The 19,760-nt window shown below is 46.6% G+C and overlaps 1 protein-coding gene across 3 annotated transcripts in view; it reads left to right on the top strand.

Moving 5' to 3' along the window:
* SNTG2 (syntrophin gamma 2) overlaps window positions 1–19,760 on the top strand; it is a 417,829-nt gene that overhangs the window by 346,716 nt on the left and 51,353 nt on the right. For all 3 annotated transcript variants that reach the window (XM_024242487.2, XM_063713807.1, XM_054548457.2), the window contains one exon: window positions 14,434–14,526. In XM_024242487.2, the coding sequence (XP_024098255.2) occupies window positions 14,434–14,526 (93 nt within the window). The remainder of the gene's footprint in view (window positions 1–14,433; window positions 14,527–19,760) is intronic.

The following is a 19,760-nucleotide window of genomic DNA, read 5'->3' as shown; positions in this document are numbered from 1 at the left end:
CATGTATGTGAGGGAAGTGAGTGTCATCATTTGCTTTATAAATTACACAATGTCTGGAGGAAGAAATCAAGCCTGCAGAATCATAAAACCACTCGCTAACATAACACTCTACAGTTTACAGCCCAGGCACTCAGAGGCAAGGAAGTAGACAGTGTGGCTCGTCTTCTGACCTGGCTTCATCTGGGATGAGGCGTTTGATGCAGGCTGTCTCGTTCACTCCCCCTACGCTGAATGTGAAGGATCCAGCTCTGCCCTGTGCGTGCGGAGTGCTGGGGAGGTGATGATGCTGGGGAATGACTGAGCAGGGAGGCCTAGGGGGCAGCGTCAGAGTCTCTCTCTCTCATGCTAGTGGTGCCGCAGGAACTCTCGTGTGGCCATGAGCTCTGTGGCAACTCTTGAGTTTCAGTGTTTTGAACTCTCAGGTGCAGAGACTGAAGTGGCCGCATGCCGGGAGGATGTTGTGTCTCATGCCTCAGTGTGAGGAGCCTGCATGGAGACAGGCTTGCTGGTCCGCCTCCTGTCTTCTCCTCGTTCACTCTGATGGAACTCTCTTCCCAGAATAATTTTTTCCAACAGGTGCGAGACTTGTATAGGGAAAGTATCTTTTTTAATACAAAGTATCAGCTTCAGTAAGTTACCCATTTTAGTAACTTCAGTGTTTCTTAGTTTTAACCCTATTCCCAGAGGCATCTATTATAATAATACAGAGAAAGTGTAGCCCAGAAATGTAATGATTGAGGAAATTTCGAGTGACATAGGAATAACAGCCATAGAGGACTGAGTCTCCTGTGTTTGGGTGGGAGGGGCAGGCAGGTGTCTCCATCAATGGTTTTCACTGTAGAAGGCTGAGTCTCCCGTGTTGGGGTGGGAGGGTCAGGCAGGTGTCTCCATCAATGGTTTCCATTGTAGAAGGCTGAGTCTCCCCTGTTGGGGTGAGAGGGGCAGGCAGACATCACCATCGATGGCTTCCACTGTAGAAGGCTGAGTCTCCCATGTTGGGGTGGGAGGGTCAGGCAGGTGTCTCCATCGATGGCTTCCACTGTAGAAGGCTGAGTCTCCCGTGTTGGGGTGGGAGGGTCAGGGAGGTGTCTCCATCAATGGCTTCCACTGTAGAAGGCTGAGTTTCCCGTGTTGGGGTGGGAGGGTCAGGCAGGTGTCTCCATCGATGGCTTCCACTGTAGAAGGCTGAGTCTCCTATGTTGGGGTAGGAGGAGCAGGCAGACATCACCATTGATGGCTTTCACTGTAGAAGGCTGAGTCTCCCATGTTGGGGTGGGAGGGTCAGGCAGGTGTCTCCATCGATGGTTTCCACTGTAGAAGGCTGAGTCTCCTGTGTTGGGGTGGGAGGGTCAGGCAGATGTCACCATCAGTCGCTTCCACTTGGTAAGCCTCTGCCTTGCACCATGGCCACTTCTGCGCTAACGCTGATCTACTCATCCCGGAATTGGTTAGAATAACAATGGCAAACACAGCTGCCGACCAATTGGGTGCTTATTGCATACTAGGCACTGTTAAATAACTGTATATTTATTAATCATTTGATTTTTATAAAACTTATACATATTTTGACTGTTATTCCCTTTTTCAGATGACAAAGTGAGGGGCAGAGGGTTGCAAAATGTTCCCAAGGTGCCCCTGCCCCAGCAGCAGCCTCTGTGCTGGTGAGCACGCCGCTACCTGCCCCTCAGGCATACATTTCACAATTAGAGAAGCCTCTTCTACCCGTGTATTAGTAAAACTGAAAAATACAGGGTCTTATCTGTCCCCACAGAGATAGAGGTTGACCTAGGCTCGTGGCCCACACTGGCCGGGCCTTTCCTGGTCACTCAGGGACCTCAAGGCATCTCCGTGTTCACGAATCAGTCCTGTTTGCATTTTCCCACTTTCCTCCCTGGAATCACAGTCCCTGAGCAGCTCTCCCTTTGTGTAGGAACCTGCTTCCGGGTCAGCACAGGGCAGACTCCCCAGCACGCTGTTTAGGAACAGACCACCTTTGCTAAGAAAATCACCATCTTTGAATTTTGATATTAACCACAGTCTTGCTTTAGAAGAAGTTGCTGGGCTGACAATAAATTGTATTTGTAGAGCACAGGTAGAAATGCCCATTTTTGCCCTTTTTGCTTCAATTCTAGATACAGGACACAGAAAATTATTTGACACTTTCTCAAGAAAGCAGAACAGAACATCCAGCCTCACAGAGATTCCGGGTGCATAACTTCACTGTCCAGGGCACCAGCTGTGTGTCCTGGGGGTGCTTAAAGGGCATTTCCTTTATTTTCCTCCATACTTCCCTGAAGGAAATAGCAGAAGAATTTTCGACTTGCCCCGTTCTACTGGAAACCTGCATTCCACCCACTGAAGGATCCCTGAGCTAATGCCCCCACCACCAGCCTCAGGTTCCCTCCCACCTTGTATATCTGCAAGTGAGGGGAAGAAGCTTTTCTGTCCTCATGGAGAATCCATACTCATCACCTGAAGGTGGAGGATCCAGGTTGAACTGCAGTGCGTGCAGTACACATTCATGTAAATATTTATTTTCAATGGAGAAAAACCAGTTACTTTGCCATCTGATATTTGGTACTTTGCACATCTCCATTAAATGTGTGCTGCTGCCCTGTGCTATTGCATGAGCTATACTTGAGACATTGTCCACCTGTCACTAATAACATCTTGGAGTTGCACAACATAGGGGCTGCCCAGCCTGGCACCTCTGCAGCTCCTTCCCAGCGGCCCAGCCCGGCATCTCTGCAGCCCCTTCCTGGCTCTTGTAGGTCATTATCCGGCCTCTCCCTGGAAGCATCAAGTGACAGGAAAGTGGCCCCGGAGCTCTCAGTATAAGAGCAGAGAAGGAAAGAATGGAAAAGAAGATCCAGAAGGCAGGGATCTTGGCCTCGTTCCATGTTAGGACCATATGAGTTAGTCTCCTAGGAGACTCCATCTCACACTAGACAGGCAGAAGTTAACAAGCTTGAAAATACCGAGTATCAGCAAGGAACAGAGTAGTGAGAACTCCCAACCAGGGCTTGAGCAGGGCATGTGTTGGTCTATATGAATCTAGAAATGTGTGGAACTGAGGCCCATTGCCCAGGGCTCTTATGTGTTATAAAGAGCAGAGAGCTGCAAGGGGTAACGGACAGGAGACTGGGCTGGTGCTTCTCTCAGAGCTGGGGCAGAGGGGATTTCAGTCTATCAGCATGTCAGCATAGTGTATTTTATATACATTTCATTCATTCATTTATTTTTAGTTTTATTTTTTTGAGACAGAGTCTACCTCTGTCACCCAGGCTGGAGTGCAGTGGCTTGATCTCGGCTCACTGCAACCTCTGCCTCCCAGTCTCAAGAGATTCTCGTGTCTCAGCCTCCTGAGTAGCTGGAATTACAGATGCCCACCACCACACCCAGATAATTTTTTGTATTTTTGGTAGAGATGGGGATTTCCCATGTTGCCCAGGCTAGTCTCAAACTCCTGGGCTCAAGTGATCCACCCACCTTGGCCTCCCAAAGTGCTGGGATTACAGGTGACAGCCACCACACCCGGCCTATACCTTTAATTTAAAATAATAAATATGTAAACAGAAGACAGGCCAAAGTGGCACACATTCTAAAACAGTGAAGCAGAATTAAACCAGTAACCATCGGTAGAGACCCTGTCCTCCCCTGGTCCTGGACGGTGCCCCTGGGTGAACAGCAGATCTGCTTTCCACACCCGCCTTCCCTGGGTGCCTTCTTCCTCTGCCTCTGCCTACTCTACCTCTCCAAATGCCTTTTTACCATCCTGCACCACTCCAGAAATGTGATGGTTAATACTGAGTGTCAACTGGATTGGCTTGAGGGATACAAAGTATTGATCCTGGGTGAGTCTGTGAGGGTGTTGCCAAAGAAGATTAACATTTGAGTCAGTGGACTGGGATAGGCAAACCCACCCTTGATTGGGTGGGCACCATCCGAGCAGCTGCCAGTGAACATGAAGCAGGCAGAAAAATGTGAAAAGGAGAGATGGGCCTAGCCTCCCAGCCTCCATCTTTCTCCCGTGCTGCACGCTTCCTGCCCTCGAACATCGGACTCCAAGTTCTTCAGCTTTGAGATTCGAACTGGCTCTCCTTGCTCCTCAAGCTTGCAGACGGCCTATTGTGGGACCCTGTGATTGTGTAAGTTAATATTTCATAAAGTCCCCTTGATAGATATCTGTCCCATTAGTTCTGTCTCTCTAGACAACCCTGACTAATACAAGATACTTTTATCCAATAAGGCGCAACACCGGGAGCCAAGAGTCGAGGCAGGAACACGCCCCGCACTGCTGCTTTCTGGGCCATGGAAACACATCTGTCACCAGCCCTGGCCCTGCTGGTCTAGCCCAGCGCACGTTTCCCATGGCTGCCCTAAGGAATGTCTGCAAACCAAGTGGCTTAAAACAACAGAAATTTATCCTCTCATTTCTGGAGGCTACAAGTCTGAGATCAAAGGGTCGGCAGGGCTGAACTCTCTCAGGTTCAAAGGTGAATCCTTCCTGCCTCTTCCCGCTTTGGGTGCCTCCTGCAGTCCCTGGCATTCCTCGATCTGCAGCTCCTCACCCCAGCTTCCACCCCTGTCTCCACACCTGGCTCTCCTCCCTGGGTCTCTGTCTCCTTTTCTCAGAAGATCACTGGTCACGGGATTCGAGCCCCATGTGCTCCAGCACAGCCTCACCTTGGTCTCTTCTGCAAAGAGCCTACTTCCAAATAAGATACTGGGGGCTAAGGCTCCAGCATGACTTTTGGGGGGACCCAAGTCATCCTTGTGCACCAACCCACAAGAAACGTGGAGCACAACTGCAATGCTGAGCTGTGGTGCTGGAAGCAATAAATGAGGAGTCAGGACGCAGGGACAGAGAGACCGGCCCATCCTCTGTGCCTATGGCAAGCTGTGTGCCTGCCCAAACCCCACCTGTCATTGTAAAGTGAGGATGAAAGCACCATCTCATGAGTTTACCATGAGAATTCAATGTAAGGCACTTAGCCTAGTTCCAGGCATCCAAGAAGGGTGCCTTAAATGACGGCACTGTTACCATCACTGCTCTGAAGGCCATGCAAGACTGGTGCCTTAAATGACGGCACTGTTACCATCACCGCTCTGAAGGGCATGCAAGACGAGTGCCTTAAATGACGGCACTGTTACCATCACCGCTCTGAAGGGCATGCAAGACGGGTGCCTTAAATGACGGCACTGTTACCATCACCGCTCTGAAGGGCATGCAAGACGGGTGCCTTGAAAGAGGGCACTGTTACCATCACCGCTCTGAAGGGCATGCAAGACGAGTGCCTTAAATGACGGCACTGTTACCATCACCGCTCTGAAGGGCATGCAAGACGGGTGCCTTGAAAGAGGGCACTGTTACCATCACCGCTCTGAAGGGCATGCAAGACTGGTGACTTAAATGACGGCACTGTTACCATCACCGCTCTGAAGGGCATGCAAGACGAGTGCCTTAAATGACGGCGCTGTTACCATCACCGCTCTGAAGGGCATGCAAGACGAGTGCCTTAAATGACGGCACTGTTACCATCACCGCTCTGAAGGGCATGCAAGACTGGTGACTTAAATGACGGCACTGTTACCATCACCGCTCTGAAGGGCATGCAAGACGGGTGCCTTGAAAGAGGGCACTGTTACCATCACCGCTCTGAAGGGCATACAAGACGGGTGCCTTGAAAGAGGGCACTGTTACCATCACCGCTCTGAAGGGCATGCAAGACGAGTGCCTTGAAAGAGGGCACTGTGACCATCACTGCTCTGAAGTGCTGTTGAAAATACTTTCAAAGTCCCCTCACTCTTGGCTGATGGTCTTTGTTAGCTAAAGCGTTTTCTGCAGGTCTCCTTCCACAATCCAGTCTGCTTTAGGTAGAAAAAAGCATTGGCCTCCTGGGGCTCACTGTCCCCAGGATAAAAACAGAAAGATCCCTCAACACCCCAGGGTGGGTCAGCATTTCCCCGCTGGACACAAGCTGCGGCCCCAGGGTGCACATCGACCAGAAACTCACCTGGGCCGTGCCAGCGCCTGCTTGTATGGTGGCTCTCAGTCTCTCCCAGCAGAGCTGCCTGTGCCCACGTGATTTCTCTCCCTTCCCATACCCCCTCCTGATGTTGCTTCCGACCGCTCCATGCATTCCTGTTTTGTTAATGAACAGAATCACTTCTTTAACTTCTTCATTAATTCCAGCTCTTCATTTGTGCACATTGTCTATGATACTTAAAAGGCTAATCTTAATGCTTTTGTTTAGAGCGTAAATATTTAACATATTTGAAAATGAACTTGAATGTGCTATTTAATACCACATTTTGTTTTATCACATCCTAATTATGTTTACTAGCTATTGTCCTATAAAAAACTATTTTAATCTTTATTATCTGGATTTTTCGCCACTGCAGCACGTGTCATTTTCTGCAGTGATGTCCAAAAATTAAGTAAAAGGTATTTAAGGGAACTCTAATTGATTGTGCTTCTCAAGAGCCCTAGAAAATTTGATGAGTCATTAGGCTGACTGTGTGTGAGAGGAAATTCTCCACCGACAGCATGAAGCTGTGTAAGATGGGATGGCTTTAGACTTGCCGAGCTCTCACAGCACTCAGCTCAAGCCTCAGCGTCCCCCAGAGGTGACGTGCATGGAGTTCCCAGTGGATGGCGGGGAAGGGTCAAGGTGACGTGCATGGAGCTCTCAGTGGATGGCAGGGAAGGGTCAAGGTGACATGCATGGAGCTCTGAGTGGATGGTGGGGAAGGGTCAAGGTGACGTGCATGGAGCTCTCAGTGGATGGCGGGGAAGGGTCAAGGTGACGTGCATGGAGCTCTGAGTGGATGGCGGGGAAGGGTCAAGGTGACGTGCATGGAGCTCTGAGTGGATGGCGGGGAAGGGTCAAGGTGACGTGCATGGAGCTCTGAGTGGATGGCGGGGAAGGGTCAAGGTGACGTGCATGGAGCTCTCAGTGGATGGCAGGGAAGGGTCAAGGTGACGTGCATGGAGTTCCCAGTGGATGGTGGGGAAGGGTCAAGGTGACGTTCATGGAGCTCTGAGTGGATGGCAGGGAAGGGTCAAGGTGACGTGCATGGAGCTGTCAATGGATGGCAGGGAAGGGTCAAGGTGACGTGCATGGAGCTCTGAGTGGATGGTGGGGAAGGGTCGTGGGATTGGGTACCTTACTCAGTTTGAGGGAGAGTCACGCAGAGCCCACATACTCACTGTGGTTGTCACTGCTTACCCCGCGCCCTGCTGAGGCCTGGCTGCCGTCTGCACCCGTGCCACGCTGTCCTCCAGGGGGACCTGCAGGATGTAACCAAGGCATAACACCTGTATCACTGGAGTCCAGGAGAAAAGAAGTACTCAAAAAATATTATGGCCTCAAACTTCCCCAAGTTGGCTAGAGACATAAACCTACATATTCCAGAAGTTGAACAAACTCTAAACAGAATAAGCCCAAAGAATTCCATACCCAGATCCTTACAATTAAGCTCATGAAAACTAAAGAAAAAGAAAACAAATCTTGAAAGCAGCCTGAAAAAAATAATACAGCCCTTAGGGAGGAAAAACCATTCAAATTACAGTGGCTTTCTCAGCAGACACTACAGAGGCCAGAAGGAAGTGTCCCAATATTGTTTTAAGTGCTGAAGGAAAAGAATTGGCACACAGAAGCCTTTATCCACTTGCAAATATATTTTAGTAATTAAAAAATATTTAAACATTTTCTGATAAAAAAATTAAGAGAGTTTAGTATCAGCAGATCTATTCAAAAAGAATAAATGAAGTTCTCTAAACAGAAATCAAATGATGAAAGAAGGAAACTGGGAACATCAGGAGGGGAAAAGGGCCATGGTGAGCGAGAGTGCAGGTGACACCACAGACATTTCTTGTCCTACTGAGTTTTCTTACTTTTTTTTTTTTAAGACAGAGTCTCGCTCTGTCACCCAGGCTGGAGTGCAGTGGTGTGATCTCGGTTCACTGCAACCTTCGCCTCCCGGGTTGAAGAGATTCTCCTGCCTCAGCCTCCCAAGTAGCTGAGACTACAGGCATGTGCCACCACGCCCGGCTAATTTTTTGTATTTAGTAGAGACAGGGTTTCATCATGTTAGCCAGGCTGGTCTCGATCTCCTGAGCTCGTCATCCTCCCAACTCAGCCTCCCAAAGTGCTGGGATTACAGGCGTGAGCCACCGCGCCTGGCCTGAGTTTACTAAATTATGTTTTATGGTCGAAGAAAAAATAATAACACTGTCTGATGTGATTCTAAATGTATATGAAGAAACTATTTGAAATATATATACTATAAATGGGCGAGGGAAAAGGAAGGTGAAGGGGAGTGAGGTTTCTGTACTTCAACTAAACTGATGGAGGAGTGACCACTGTGTATATAGAACGTGTATACAACTGCATATAGAGAACCAGAGCAATTTCTAAAAAGGCCATCCAAAGAGACACTCAAAAAAATACAGATAAATTGGAATGCTAAAAAAAAAAAAAAAAAAAAAAAAAAAGTTTAAGTAACTTACAGTTAGGCAGAAATAAAAAGCAGAGAAATCAAAGACAGGAAACAAAAAATAAAATATCAGTCTTCAGCCCTAAGATATCAATAATTACATGAAGTGAAAATGGTGTAAATGCACCAAGTAAGAAACAGAGATTGGCAGAGGAGATTAACAAGATGACCAAGCTCTAATGAAGAAACTTACTTCAAAGATAACCATGTAGATGGTTTGAAAGTAAATGAGTAAAAAGAGATAAATCATATAACCTTGATCAAAGGAAAGCAAGAGTAGCCCTATTATCAGATAAAGGAGACTTCAGAGAAAATAAAATTACTAGATGCAGAGAGAGTGGCGTTATAGAATGATAAGAGGCTCAGTCCACTGAGAAGACCCAGCCATCTTAAGTGAGTATTCACAAAACAACGGGGCTGCAAAATATGGGAAGCAAAAACTGAGAATTGAAAAAATAAATAAATAAAAAACCAGAAAAATCTACAATTACAGTGGAAGGCCTCAACACTCCTTCTCAACAATTGAAAGACAACTAGGTAAAATATCAGCAAATATATAGAAGAATTCAACAGTACCATCAACTAAAAGAATCTAGTAGACATTTATGGAATCGCCCCACCATATACTACGGGATAATAAACATTTTCAAGTGTCCATGCAACTTTTAGCAGGATCAGCCATATCTGGGGGTATAAACAAGCATCAACAAATTTGTAAGAACTGAAAACATACAAAGAATGTTATCCAATTAAAATGGAAACAAATTTGAAATCAATAACAGAAAGATAATAGGAAATTCTCCAAACACTTAGATACTGCACACTTATAAATAAGCAATGTGTCAAACATGCAGTTTCAAGGCAAATAAAAAATGAGGATATGAAAATGAGAACCCTGTAATACAATCAAAGTTTGTGAGGCACAGCTGAATCAGGGCTGCGCAGGAAATTTATGGCATTAACAGCATGCATTCATTAGAGAAGAGGAAAGGTCTAAAAACTGTAGGCTTCTGCCTCAATAAACTAGAAACAATAAACTATAAACCCCAAGGAAGAGCAGATATCAGTAAAATCGAAAACAGAAAAACAGGAGAGGAAACCAGTGAAACAAAGAGCTGTTTCTTTGAAGATATCATTAAATTTGGCAAATGTTTGGAAGAAAGACTCACAAAAAAAAAGAAAAAGAGAAGACAAAAATTGAGAATGTAATAAATGAAATGGGATATCACTACAGACTGTGTAAACTTCGACAGGAAAATGAAAATACAACGAATAACTCTACACATATAAATCTCGCAACTTAAACCGAAGAGACTGTTTCCTCGTAAACCACGAACTGCCACAACTCCATCACTATAGAGTCTTTGGGTAGCCTTACCATTACTAAGAAAACTTTATTTGTAGCTTAAAAACTTTCAAAATGAAATATTTAGATCAGATGATTTCACTGGAGAATTCTATCAAATGTCAAAGAGAACACCAATATTGTCTATATAATATCTTCTAGAAGAAAAAAGGAGGAGGAAACACAAGTTTTTGAAGCAAGCATTACCCTTATACCAAAAGCAGTCAAAAACACTCCAGAAAATAAACTACAGACCAATATTCTCCATTAATACAGACACTAAATCTTCAAGAAAGCACTAGGTGACCTACACGTGGCAGATGCACGCCTGCTGTTATTTCTCTTATATCCGACTCCAGTTCCTTTTCCAGGCCGCTTGCTTTACTGCCCATTATTGGGAGAGCATTTTCCTTACTGGAAATGAGCAAATCAAAGGGAGCGACTTGCCTGTCATCTCTTGAAGTTACAGCATCTCACCTGAGCAGCACGGCTGTGGCATCCTGTTCTTGGTGTTCAGAACACAGAAAAGAAATCTCGTCTTGGCCGGCGCGGTGGCTCACGCCTATAATCTCAGCACTTTGGGAGGCCAAGATGGGTGGATCACTGAGTTCAGAAGTTTGAGACCAGCCTTGTCAACATGGTGAAACCCTGTCTCTACTAAAAATACAAAAATTAAGTGGGCAAGGTGGGGGACGCCCGTAATCCCAGCTACTTGGGAGGCTGAGGCAGGAGAATTGCTTGAACCCGGGAGGTAGAGGTTGCAGTGAGCCAAGATTGCGCCACTGCACTCCAGCCTGGGCAATAAGAGCGAAACTCTCTCTCAAAAAAAAAAGATGGTTTTATTTCTGGTATTCTTAGGTTTTTTTCTTTCTTTTTTTAACTCTTCAGGTAATTCTGTGCTTTATATTTTTGATGGTTTCTGTAAATATTGATTGCTCTGTGCTATTGCTCTTGGTTTATTTTATTCCAAAAGCTGAACTTCAAAGCCATTTACTTTAAGCTTTCATTAATAAGACCGCTTTTGATATTTTCATAGAAAGAGTTCTTAAACTATCTATTTTACATTTCGGTCAGTTGTGGAAGGAGGCACTTTGAACTTTTTTCTTTTTCTTGAACTCATTAATTGATTCAGAAGCTTCGCTGTAAGCCCAGAGCTGTGGTCCGCAGTTGGTCATTTTTCTATGGGTCACCATATAATGTGCTGGAGATAAAGTTCAGTACGAAAAGACTGTCCCCATCTTCAGCCAAACCATGAAGTGTTCTGCATACCTTTTCTCCATAATTTCATCAGTAGATCAAATGTGATCCTAGTAAGTTGTTCCTGCGGCCTCAACATCTTGGAGAATTCCAAATGACTACACCAAATGAGTTATGTGGACATTCTCTCCCTGAGTTACATGAAAATATTTAAATTACTAATTTTATCAAAATTTACTGGGCAGTCTATGAGGATGTCTTTCAAGACCAGTACACAAAAATAAACATTCCCAGACTCCCTCCGATGTGGAAAGTGGGACGTGAGGCAACCCTTCCTTCAGGATTTGGGGCATGTGTGTCAATTAGAGTTTCTTCCAAGGCATCAAGGGAAAATTTGTAAACATAGAGGAAGCCTGGAAACAATCCCACGTGTCATTCATTCACTAGGTTGAAAGAATTGTGTTTGGAAAGCTCTATGATAAGACTGTTTTGTGGGAGTTGTATGTACGGCAGTAATGAGGAAACAGATTTTTTTTAAAAATTCCCTCAAGTTCTAAAAATGCTAATGATGAGACACTCTATGTGTCTGGGAGGATATTGATTGATTAATTCTGAAAATGAGATTTTGTGTAGCCAGAGGTTCCTTAGATGAAAGCTTTCTCTTTTTCCTCCATCCTAAGCCCCTTTGGAGATTATGCAAATGCATTGTGTGCTTATGTAGCCATCTGGAGTAACTTTGTCCTGTGCCGTAAAGATGTGCTATAATTACTGAATGTGTGTGCATTGCCATTCAGCAGTAGCCACTGATGTTTACAATTTCTACAGATCCTATGATGCTAGCTACTTAGTCTACATAAAATATAGCAATTACCCTTGGAATACTTTCATTTCCTATTTTATAATCACTAGATTTAAATTCTAGAGATTGAGTAGCTTTCAAACCTGAGCTGTGAGAATGTCATCTCCTGTGGGCTTTCATGTAGAACCTCAATCCTTCTCACACTCTGGGTCAGGTTCATGGAAGGTGGACAGGGGGAGCTGGCTGGGACTGTGCTTTTCAGCCACCGCTCATTGCGATCTGCTCTCGGACTCTCATCGCCAATGCCAATAGTGTGTAGAGTATTCGTGACCTTCGGCTGTGTGTGCGGCGTTGGCTGGACCCCCGATTATCCTGGAAGGGTCAGGAGCTGTGTAAGCCCAAGGCGGATGGGTCCTTCCAGCCTTTTGGGCCCCCCACTACCTGTTGTCCTCTAAGAGGGGAGATGCAGGGACTTGAGCTACTGTGTTTGTGACAATCTCTAAGGAAAGGTTGACAGGCATGAAGATGTTGAAGGCACGCATTCAGCTATTCAGGAAAAGGACAATAGCAGAACAAGAGATAAGTGAGGAAGAGCCTCCCCAGCTAGGCAGTCACAGGGCCGAGCACGGCAGGCGCGGGGTCGGGGCAGTGGAGGTCTTGTCAGGCAGTGTGGGCAGCCCATGGAGTGGAGCCACGGCAGGACTGAGACCTGAGACCTGAGACCTGCCTGGCTCCAGCCCGCCTTGGCCAGGGTGTATGTGTGTGTGTGTGTGTGTGTGTGCCATGCACTGTCAGCCGTGTGCTGTGTGAGCCACACTATGTGTGTCAGCCATGTGCTGTGTGTCACCCAAGCGCTGTGTGTGTGAGCCACGTGCTGTGTCAGAGCAGCGCGCTGTGAGCCGCGCTGTGTGTGTGCATGTGTGTATGCCATGCGCTGTGTGTGTCAGAGAGCTGTGCACTGTGTGCCCACACTGTGTGTGTGCGTGTGTAAGCCACATGCTGTGTGAGAGCTGTAGGCTATGTGGGTGTGAGCCACACATTGTGGGTGTGTGTGGTGTGTGTCATGTGCTGTGTGTGTGTGGTGTGTGAGCCATGGGCTGTGTGTGTAGGGGAATGTTTGTGTGAGTGTGTGAACCATGCACTGTGTGTGTGTGAGTGTGTGTGGTGTGTGAGCCATGTGCTCTGTGTGTGTGGTGGGAGCCATGCGCTGTGTGTGTGTGTGTGTGGTGTGTGAGCCATGCATTGTGTGTCTGTATGTCTGTGTCTGTGGTAGGTGAGCCGTGCATTGTGTATAAGTGTGTGTGTGGTATGTGAACCATGCACTGTGTGTGTGTGTGAGCCGTGCATTGTGTGTGTGTGTGTGTGTGTGGTGTATGAGCCATGCACTCTGTGTGTGTGTGTGTATATATGGTGTTAGCCATGCACTGTGTCTGTGAGTGTGTGTGGTGTGTGTGAGCCGTGTACTGTGTGTGTGTGTGTGTATGCGAGAGAGAGAGAAGAGACAGAAGGAGGGGAAGAGAGAGAGTGTAGGCATCAAGCACCCCTTTCCCACAAGAGTAGCGTGTTTGGATGTCACAGGGTGGCTCAGAGACAGGCCCAGAACCCACAGCTGTATTTTTCCAGCTCAAATCGATGGCTCCGATTCTCTTCTAAATGGGAACATTTTACCTGCAGGTTTATTACAGAGATTGTTAAAAATAACTTTTACCAAGTTATTAGGGTTCATGATTCTTTTGTCTGGAGTCGCATGAAAACATTTATAGCACAAATCTCGCTTTCACCCAACATGGCTGCCAGTGCATTGGCAGGTGCTCAAGGGTTCCGCAGCCTGAAGCCCAGAGACTTTCAGGGCAGAGCCCAGGAGCAGAGAGCCCGGGCTTCCCCTCAGAAGAGTCACGTGCTGGTCCAGGCCGCCCTCCACACAAACCACCCGCCAGGGGGTGAGCAGAGAGCCCGGGCTTCCCCTCAGAAGAGTCACGTGCTGGTCCAGGCCACCCTCCACACGAACCAACCGCCGTGGGTGGGATGCGCTTCAGACTGTGGGACTTCTCGCACTGTGTGACCGATGTCATTTTTGTTTTTGGCGGTATCCCTGCTGTACTGCTGCTCTGCTGCTTGGTGGTGGGGTAAATTGTACTGCTCTTCAGAATGTTCTCAGGAAAGTGCCACGTCTAGCTCCTGCCAGAACATGCTTGTGGGCATCTCATGCAAAGAAAAGTGAACATATTACCCAATAGGTATAATGAGCTAGCAGAAAGAAAATTCAGTGGTTTACTGTGTTTTCAAACATGCTTTGGAGAATAGAGATTGGCTGGGCATTTGTTCTGAGTTAGAGCAATGCCTGTAAACACTCCCCACCTCACAGAGCTGGAGATATTTGCCTCTTGACAAAAAAGCAAGAAAGAACCTGTATGCAGTTGTTCCTGCGGGTCTCCCGAGACCCTGCATCCTCCTGTTTTGTTCCATGTAACTTGCATGTTACAGCATCTTATAATTTTTGACCAAAGGCGGGTTAATATGGAGACTACCTAATTAAAGTTAAACAGCATTATTAAAGAATGTTTTCTCAAAATTGGTACTTTTTTTCTAGTCCAGAACATACATGTGCAGCTGGCAAGGAGAGATGCTGTGTTTCACGGTGGATTTCGCATTGGGATTTACCTGTTTTGAGAGTAAGACAAAGGTAAGAGGACGAGCAGGCATCCATGCCGCCCCATTGCCATGTGCTTGGTTACATTCCATGGGCGTTAACACTCACGCGTGTCTGGTAGAAGCCGCCACCCTTGCTGGATTGTGTATTGTGCAGAGGCCGTGCTTTCATAGACTTTTTTTTTCCGATAGCTCAGGGCCCCAGGATTTCCACAAGCCCTGAGGGTGTCTGGCCAATAGGATTCACAGCAGGGTCAGGTGGGTGGACAGGGAAGTTGAAGATGCTGCTGTTCAAGGAGGGACCCACAACACTTGAGTAAATGCTTTGAAAAAAACACTTATAGTTGCCTGCCTTCCATTTGAACATTCGTGGTAGTGGTGAACAGCACCTGTGCCTGGGGGAATTTGTGGAGGGTGGATGCCAGGAACGTACAGCTGCCGTTAGGAAGGGAGTGAGACCCATTTCCACCCACATCTGAGTATTCTCCTAACTGCATAAGTGTTAAGGAAATGCTTTGTGAGGACAATCCACTGTTTTGTCGTATTTGTTAAAACCTACTCTCTGTGTTAATTAAGAATGAGTGAAATGGAAAGTTGGTAAGATAAATACAGTTGTTAAAAAAAAATTTCAACAAATTGAGTTGAAAGACTTACTTGTCTTTTATTAGCAATCCCGAATCGGGCTGCACCCCCTTTACAAAATAGAGCCCCACTTGTCTCATGGTCATTTTCAAACTTCTGTGTTCAAGAACCTTTGGATGCCCTCTGCAGTGAATTGGTCATTGAATCTGTAGGTTAATGAGCACTGAGAACTGCGCCTTCTTTCTGAGAAGCTGCCCTCACTCTGTGGCCTGTCTACAAAAAGCAAGACAAAAACCCCTTCCCGGGCAGGGGCTCCCAAACTGGTGGTTTTGCCCCCGAGGGACACTTGGACATGTCTGGAGACATTTTCTATTGTCAGGACTTAGTGGGAGTTTCTGCTGATATCCAGGGCACCTGGAGGGTGGAGCCCAGGGATGCCGCTCAGGGCACAGGGCCCTGCACAGGGCATCCCCAGGGCCTACCGGGCAATAGTGTGGAGGCTGAGAAACCTGGGCTAGGGCCATGGCCTACTTCCTTTACGGAATTCTAGGGCCAGAAAATTTAATGGAGTCATTGTTCCCCTCCAGGGCACATACCATGTTTGTAATGACAATAGCACATATTTGCATAAGCACTGAATAAGAAGAAGGGATTTCACATCTGCCATCCAGTATCCAGGTCCATAATTCTGTGGACCCTAAAGTCAGAGTGGGAAGTAGCTTCCGGGTTCCGCTTAGGTGTTCTTCCCGCTGTCCCTCGTCTGCCATATGGACCTGCCGGTTCCAGGCTAGGTGACTTGCTCTTAATATTATTTGGAAGCCAGATCTGCATAACCTTACTGTGCATGTCCTTCTGAGATAAGGGAGGTAGTGAAGCAACTATTCAAGTGTAAGGACAAACTCTCCATACAGCTTCTTAAAGAGAACACCTGATTTGTAACTTCTACTTCTTGCTCTGTGTTTCAAGTAATGAAGTGTTGCAGGCAATCTGAAAGGAGACTCCAAATTCTGCTTTAGAGCAGGTTTGCTTAGCCCCCTCACTGCAGCCCCTGGCGTCCTGTGTGTCCCTCCACTGGAAGGAGCCTGTGAGCTCCTCCTTTCCGGGAGTGAAACGCTGGCCCACCGGCCCCATTGCCTGGGCCAGCACTCACCAGGGGCATTTATCTGTACCTGTGTTGCTGTGGGTAATGTACTCACAGGCCCTTCCCAGCCAGCGCCTCTCACCCATGCTCGGGGATTAGCATAGTGTCCAGAGGTCACGTGTCTCCCTGTTGTGATTCTGCCAGAGGGTCTCAGCATAGGAAGATCAACTGAGTCTGCAAAAATGAAAAGAGCATCCATCACCACATTTAGCCAAGCCCTGAGCCTTGTACCTGCAGGGACTGATTTTCACCTGGAGTGGTCACGGGGCTCCCTGGGTGGGAGTGATGTTTGTGAGTTTCCAGGACATTGCTCAACATGAAGATACATTTCCTACCTTCATTTCCCCAGTGAGTTTCCTTTCTTCCTGGGCTGCCCTGTGCCTTTCCTCCTCAAGGGCATCACCATCCTTCCCCAGAGCCTCTTCCCATTTCCCTGGCATGGTCAATGCCAGGCACAGTCAGGCAGAGCCGGGCTTGGGGCCTCATGGGACACTTTCTATCATTTCAGACAGAATTGTCTCCAGAGTCAGACCTAAAATCAGTCTATAATTTGTTTCTTAATGCTGTGCAAGATGGGGTTGTGAGCCCTTAGGGTAAAAGCAGCAGTGTTTTAAATCCCTGGTAACCAGACCGTCCAACTCAGCTGAGTTCCTATAATTAAAGCGCATTTGTCTACAGCCTTGAGTGCCTCCTTCTGCTTGACAGTGTGCGTATCCCTCACCCAAAATGACCTGGGCAGTGCTAGAGTAAGCATGCTGGCGGTCCAGGGGCATCTGGGCCGGCTCTAGCCCTCCACCCGCTCTCTCTGCTTCCAGGGAGGAACTTTTCACCTCCTCAGCTGAGGCTCTTCTCTGCTCACTGTCCTCTCCACTCTAGGTCAACTTTGTGTAAAGATTCAATGAAGACGTCTTTTTGCTGGTCTGAACCTGAGGCTCAGAGGCCCTGACCTGCTGACCTATTTTCCTTTGAAGGAGAACACTTGACCTCACATTTTTCTCGTGATTATTTCTTTATTTCGAGGAGTTCTGGCCTAACACTGGTTTGTTGAGTCTGTTCAGACAGCAACTGAACCTGAAAATAGCACATGACAACATAAACAATTGTTCCTTATAGTTTATTTTAGAATTTACAATATTTGAATTAATTTTTTTGAAGAAAAGCTTTCCCACCTTAACTGTGAAGGATAAACCAATGGGTTGTAAATTCATAAAATGTTTATAATTTTGCTTGACTTGGCATCTTGTCACTCATATCAATGTAGGATGACATTTGTGAGTTTGGCATCAATAGGCTTTCAATTATTTGTATATTGATAGGAACACAATATGATGAATGATATGAGAAAGAATTATGAAGATAAATATTACTGAATATGAAATGCTTCTAAATAATTATTTAAAATGTTATTTTCTTCAGTACCCACATGCCCTCTTATTAGTCATTATAAAAAAATCAAGTAGATTCTGTGGCTACAGATATTTAGATTGGGAGTTACCATGCTTATATTCACAAGATAATTAGCACTTTTACACCACACTATACTGTTAACTCAGGACATTTGTGTATTATTTCTGGGTCAAAACTAGACCATGACATGGCAACAATGCCTATTCACCACACTCTTGCAAGGAAAGAGATTCTGGACTTGGGAGGCCAACCCAACTCATCTGCAAGGACATCCTCCTTCGAAGCCTGTACATGGTCAGATTTCTTGATTGCCCACCTCTGCTTGCCAGAGAAAGACAAGCAATTATTTCCCAGGCTGAATCCATTCACCATCAACTATCTATTTTCAACATTGAGAAAGGAGGTAAGCAGGAAAAAAAAAAATGTGTTTGCCCATGAAAATATTTTCTGCACTTACAAAATAAATGAGAAGACCATTGTCTAATCTATATGGCCTAAATCTCTAGATGCAAAGTTTTGGTTTTTTTTTAATTAAAGAGGATAAACTAGAACACCCTCTAGCTGCTAGAGATGGAGGGCGTCCCTGCCCCACACAGGCGGGTCACCTGCCCTGTCCAAGCGCACTCCAGACCGGCGGGGCCTCCAGACGACATCCACATCCTCTTCTCGCTCTCTAGATTAGCACCGACTTCCCTCCTGTTCCGTGTAATTAATCAGAAGTGGGAGAGGACATCGAGAAGAATAGAACCCGCAGTGGTGAGGGAGAAGGGGAGGCTGACCCTGGGTGGGCACCAGGCAGCCTGGGCCCAGGAGGGGTCCCGCCTGAGTCCTCAGCCTCCACGGATCCCAGGATGGAGCCTGACCACACACGTAGGACCAAGAGCTTCTGGAGAGGCAGAACCACCACAGGATTCACTCGTTCTTGGGGGCACATTGAAAAGCTAGCCTTGTCTCTAAATGGTAACTTCTATTCTAAATCTACCACCAGGCCACTCCCCACACTGCAGCAAATTATGATTCTGTATTCAGGGCAATCAGTGCAGACTCTCACAAGAGTGTCCTGGTGCTGTCCTGGACCCCATGGGACCTGCTCCTTAGCTAGGAACAGGATTCCTGTGGGGCTGAGTTAAGGTTGATGGAGAGGAACAAAAAGATCAGTTTTTAAAGGCTGAAAAGGAACTGTTTGTTGTGGAAGACAAAGTGCAGACTTGCCTTTGGCCTGATGAGGAAGAGAAGCAAGTGTCTCCACAGCTCCCAGGAAAACATCAAGAAACGAATTAGGTTTGAACTGAGAGCACCTCCAAGTCCTTGGTGACATGGAGTTGCCTGGTACTGCCCGTGGCACCTCCACCGTGAAGGATTCAAGGATTGTCTTCCGTTATCGGTGTGTTAACAATCAGAATGTGTTACAAAGGAAGTGAGATGTGATTATCATCTTTAACAACCTGAAACCATCACAGTGATATGTAAACATTAGCATGTTTCATGTAACGTGCACTGAACTGCAAAGCTGCTCTTTAATTACTAAAACTACGGGAAAATGTTTTGTCTTCCAAGAGGGAGAACTAAAAATCCGGCTTCCCTTCAGCTTCTATCTGTGCCACAGGAGGATGGGTCCACCCAAGTTTATCCCCCAGGCTGTGGAGCAAAAAAAATGGCTCTGTTGTGACTGGCTGCCCAACAGCGTATCTGGAGCTGTGAGTGGAGCACATGCCACATTCCGACCTAGAAGGTCCAATTGCGCTTTGGAGCAGGGCTCAGAGTTGTGAAATTAAACTGTTACCCAGACCACTTTTAAATAAAGTGTGCAGAAATGCCATCCATAATGGAAAAACAAGTTCCTTTTCTACAGAAACATTATTGTTTTCAGGTACATAAGAGAAAAGCTGTGAAACAGTTAAAAGAGGCCACCACGGGCGATTTGGAAGGAACGATTATGAGAGGAGCCACCACATCCGGCCACACAGCTCTGAGAAGGGCAGAAAGAGAGTCATGCCTGCGCCCGCGGAGCCCCAACTTGTGCCTGGACTACGTTGCAGCCTGTCCCAAACCAGAGAAGCTCACGAGATCCTTGTCCTCCATCACCCAGACAAGTAAAATTAGGACATAATTTTAAGCATATATACTGGATATGTATG

This window comes from Pongo abelii, chromosome 12 (genome assembly GCF_028885655.2).
Source record: "Pongo abelii isolate AG06213 chromosome 12, NHGRI_mPonAbe1-v2.0_pri, whole genome shotgun sequence".
In the NCBI taxonomy this organism is placed as follows: domain Eukaryota; kingdom Metazoa; phylum Chordata; class Mammalia; order Primates; family Hominidae; genus Pongo; species Pongo abelii.
The sequence above is the reverse complement of the archived record's forward strand: the minus strand, read 5'-3'. Positions and strand labels throughout refer to the sequence as shown.